The 4,009-nt window shown below is 44.0% G+C and overlaps 1 protein-coding gene across 1 annotated transcript in view; it reads left to right on the plus strand.

Moving 5' to 3' along the window:
* Positions 1 to 4,009, plus strand: part of znf574 (zinc finger protein 574) — a 29,728-nt gene that overhangs the window by 16,440 nt on the left and 9,279 nt on the right. The window contains exons 6-7 of the mRNA XM_010768546.1: positions 907 to 1,400; positions 3,075 to 3,389. Coding sequence (XP_010766848.1) covers positions 907 to 1,400; positions 3,075 to 3,389 — 809 coding nt within the window. The remainder of the gene's footprint in view (positions 1 to 906; positions 1,401 to 3,074; positions 3,390 to 4,009) is intronic.

Consider the following 4,009-nt stretch of genomic DNA (forward strand, 5'->3'; position numbering starts at 1 on the left):
CTAATAAAACCGTGATAAAAAATAACGAAAAACACAGAATATAACTATATACAACGTAGGAACCTCATTGGACCCTGAATTCTAAGAACGGAACGGTTCGTGAACGACATCGTTTTTTTTTTGTGTTTTTTTTTTTTGTGTTTTTTGCGATAACACGTATATTATTATTTCGAAAATTGGCGATCTATGTGTTTGACAGGAAGGGACCGTTTTGTAGCGACATGTGTAGGCGACCGGCCGTCTATGTGAGAAATGTTCGTAGGTCCTCCGATGCAGGGGTCCGACGGGTGCTTCGTTCCGTGCGTCGAGAGACCAGTCCGAGAGAAGTAGAGTGCGGATTCTGATTGAACGCGTGAGGGAGCGATCGACCAGACGGTACGTACACCCCGGTAGGCTAGACGTCGAGTAGCGTCTAGCCGTCGCCGAGCAGACCAGAAGTTGGAAGATTAAGAGTGTGGTGCAGCGAGGAGATAGGAAATAAAAAAGTACAAGGGAATGGTGAAGGGGACACAGTGGTGTAAGTAAAATGCAAACGTACTATATACAGTACATGTATACAGTACATGTATACAGTACATGTAAGATCAAATAAAAAGCTAATGTATATCTAAATAATGTAAAGTGTAATAAAATACTGCATACATAAATATTTAGAATTTTTAAAAAAGAGATCTGGCAGGAGATACCATTTTTTTCCCTCATTCTTTTGTTGAGCGTAATGAGCCTGATTGCACTTGAAATGTTCTGTATTCACTCCATACAAATGTTTATCGTTAAAAATGATGAATTATAGTCTAGAGGATGTATGATGCAGGTTTTGACTTCTCCACTCTAAAGACATTCATAGCGTGAGAGATTGTACTTGTTTCATCCTTGTTAGAAACATATCTGTCACTTATGATTTAGCAGAGCCCATTATGGCATTTTGCCAATCCAGACGGGAAGGAAGTGGGGTTAGCGAGAGGGGGACAAACTGTGACATTGTGTTACGTATCAGTCAGACGATGAAGACGCCAACCTTTTCTCTTTTCATTAATTGCCCGGCTCTCTGTCCATTCTCCATCTCCTTATTTCACATTTTTCTCTCTTCTTTTTTCTCTCTCCTCCTTCAGGTTGAGTGTGACCTATGTGGCCACCGCTGCATGACTCAGGAAGGCCTCGACCTCCATCGGTTATCCCACACGGGCCAGACGCCTCTCAGATGCCCGGTGAGGCCTTGCCGCCGCAGATTCACCTCCGACAGCACCCTGGAGGAGCACGTGCTGGCGCATTTCCAGGGAACGCTCGGCAAGTCCAAAAGCCGACCCCGCTACCGCTGTCAGATTTGTCTCAAGGATTTTGCATACAATTCCACCTTCAATGTTCACATGAGGACACATACTGATGAGAGGCCCTTTGAGGTAAGAAGACTGGCTGTGTGTGTATTCCTGTCAGCCCTGTGAATCATATTGTGTCCTTTTTTTAAACCCTGCATTCAAACTATTTAATGCCTGTATTTCAAATTGACACCCAGCACTGCCTCACCCCCCATGGACACACCCATTCATATCTGTGGCCGTTTCTCCCGCACTGGACCATGGCCATTTGTGCAGTGTGTGTCCTGCGGGTGTTTCCTCCCTCCCGTGTACCTGTGATTAATGACGGGGCTGAGTTAGGGCCTGTCAGCTCCCCTCTGCCTGTTACTATTCTGGGACTCTCTTCCCCTCTCCCTCAGTTGCTCTGGTGACGAAGCAGGACATCAACTATAGACCCACCCAAACCCATCAGAGAACGGAGACTGTAGAAATTGATTTAACATTGGTGGCTTTGCTTTGAGCCATTTCTATCAGGCATGATGAGGATCGAGGTTCAAGGAGCATCGGTCCTCAAACACAACGTTATGGGGATGAATTTGAATTCAAATCAAATTTACTGTGCGTTCCTGAAGGAACACCAATATTTACTGAGTATATAAAGATCAGACTCAACGGCAAAGGTGATTTTATTAGAGTATATCTCACAGAGATATTGAAACGACAGGGATTACTGATTCAATCTGAGTGTCCCCAGTGGGGAAAAAAGCAGAGCACACAGTCATTCCTTTGTAAGGCTTCAGATTTAATCAAGTATCTGTTTGTAGTTCATTGTCTGCGCTCAGGTGTTGGCAAGCAGAGAGACAATCTTTTCTTTGTGATGTCCACTGTGTAGCTGATCATTCTGTCCCTTGAGGCCGGCCAATACAACAAGATTGTTCACATTTTACCAGATGTTGAAAGTGTGAGAGAGCCAGCACGTTACAACATGTCATGATAACTTCTGGCTGTCCTCGGGGTCCCACAAACACACAACAGGATCGTAAATTAACAACATGTTTCATTTTTGCGTCTGGATGGACTCCCAAGCAGATGGGGGGGGGGTGTAAAAAACACAATTAACATTCACTGCATCCGATGAAAATCTGGCAAGATAATCTTTAGAAGCATTAAAAAGTGAGGGCTTTGCTCATCATGTCAGAATGAGGGAATCGGGCCAAAGCTCTGCCTTATTCTCGTGTAATGTGTATCCTCACAATCATTTAGTTGTTTAACTGAATATTAACACATTTTCTCATAATCAATTCATTTATGAATTTTTTTAGGCAAAATCTAAATACATGCTTGTTTTCTATGAGAGTAAACTGAATATATTTGGGCTTTGGGATGTTTGGAGGACAAAAGAGGATGTTGAGGACAGATCACCTTGACTCTAGGGCATTATAACGCACATTTCAAAAAATAATTTCTGATGTTTTATCGACCGAAACGCTCATTGATTCATTGTCTGAAAATAATAGGCAGATTAATCGACAATGAAAAGAGTTTTAGTTGCAGTGTAAGACTCTTTTGTCTTTTTTATTGCTTTCTATCTCCCCCCCTTCTTCCCCCAAATCTCTCTCTCTGCTCTCCTCTGCCCCTGCAAGAAGTGCTGCATCTGCAGAAAAATATTAGTCTCCAGAAATATGAATTATAGTACACTTTTGTGCATTGGCACTGAACATAACTGTACTTTCCTGCCACCTTCTTACATTCTCTATATTTCTTCTCTTCCCCATCCAGTGCGCCACATGTGGGAAGCGTTTCCGGCAGCTGCCCCACCTCCAGGACCACGAGCGCATCCACAGCGGCCTGCGACCTTTCTGCTGCTGGATTTGTGGAAAGAGCTTCAGCGTGGCGGCGCGGCTCACAGAGCACGCCCGCACCCACAGCGGGGAGAAGCCCTACCCCTGTCCCCACTGCCCCGCCGCTTTCCGCTCGCGCTCCAACCTGGATAAACACATCCGGCTGCACGGAGACCTGCCTTTGGAGAGCGCTGAGGAGGCGGCACAAGCAGCTGAGGCCGCCCACGTCCAGAAGGTCCTGGAAGGGGCCAAGGTATGTGTTAGAAAAACATCACTCGCCACCGGCTTGATCTTAAATATCAGGAGACATGTATTTATAATACCGGTTCAAAGCAGTATTCTGGCCTTAGTTCAGATTAGCTAAGGCCTGCTTAAGCAATAAACATGACAGTCATATTTCTATCTCCCTAGGGGCTGTGTCATCACGTTTAATCGTAGGAACATAGCTATCGTATATAAAACACAGTGTCACTGGATGAATGGGAAGTATTTTGTTAGAGGATGGAAGTGTAATTAAGGAGCACTATTGGAGTGACTTTGATGGTTATTGGACTCAGGATTCATTCATTTGGATTCCCGCTGTATGAAGAAATTAAAGGACGGCGCAAGAAGTGGAAACAATTCACAAAGGGATTAAACTGTTTAAAACACATGCTCAAAGTAAGCCGGATTTTACCGATGTGTTTATGTGGATTCAAAAGTCGTAAATAATCTACAAAATGGAGGAGACCGATCTGATCGGAGCAACTGTGACAAATAATCCAACTGAAACCGGCATGGACAATGACTGTTTTAAAAATGCACTTATCCAGAAAAGCCTGGTTAGGACACTTTACGGGCAGAAGAAACATTTCTATTAAAGAAAGAATTATA

The sequence above is a fragment of the Notothenia coriiceps genome, unplaced genomic scaffold, assembly GCF_000735185.1.
Source record: "Notothenia coriiceps isolate Sejong01 unplaced genomic scaffold, NC01 NC01_scaffold00005787, whole genome shotgun sequence".
Lineage (NCBI taxonomy): Eukaryota > Metazoa > Chordata > Actinopteri > Perciformes > Nototheniidae > Notothenia > Notothenia coriiceps.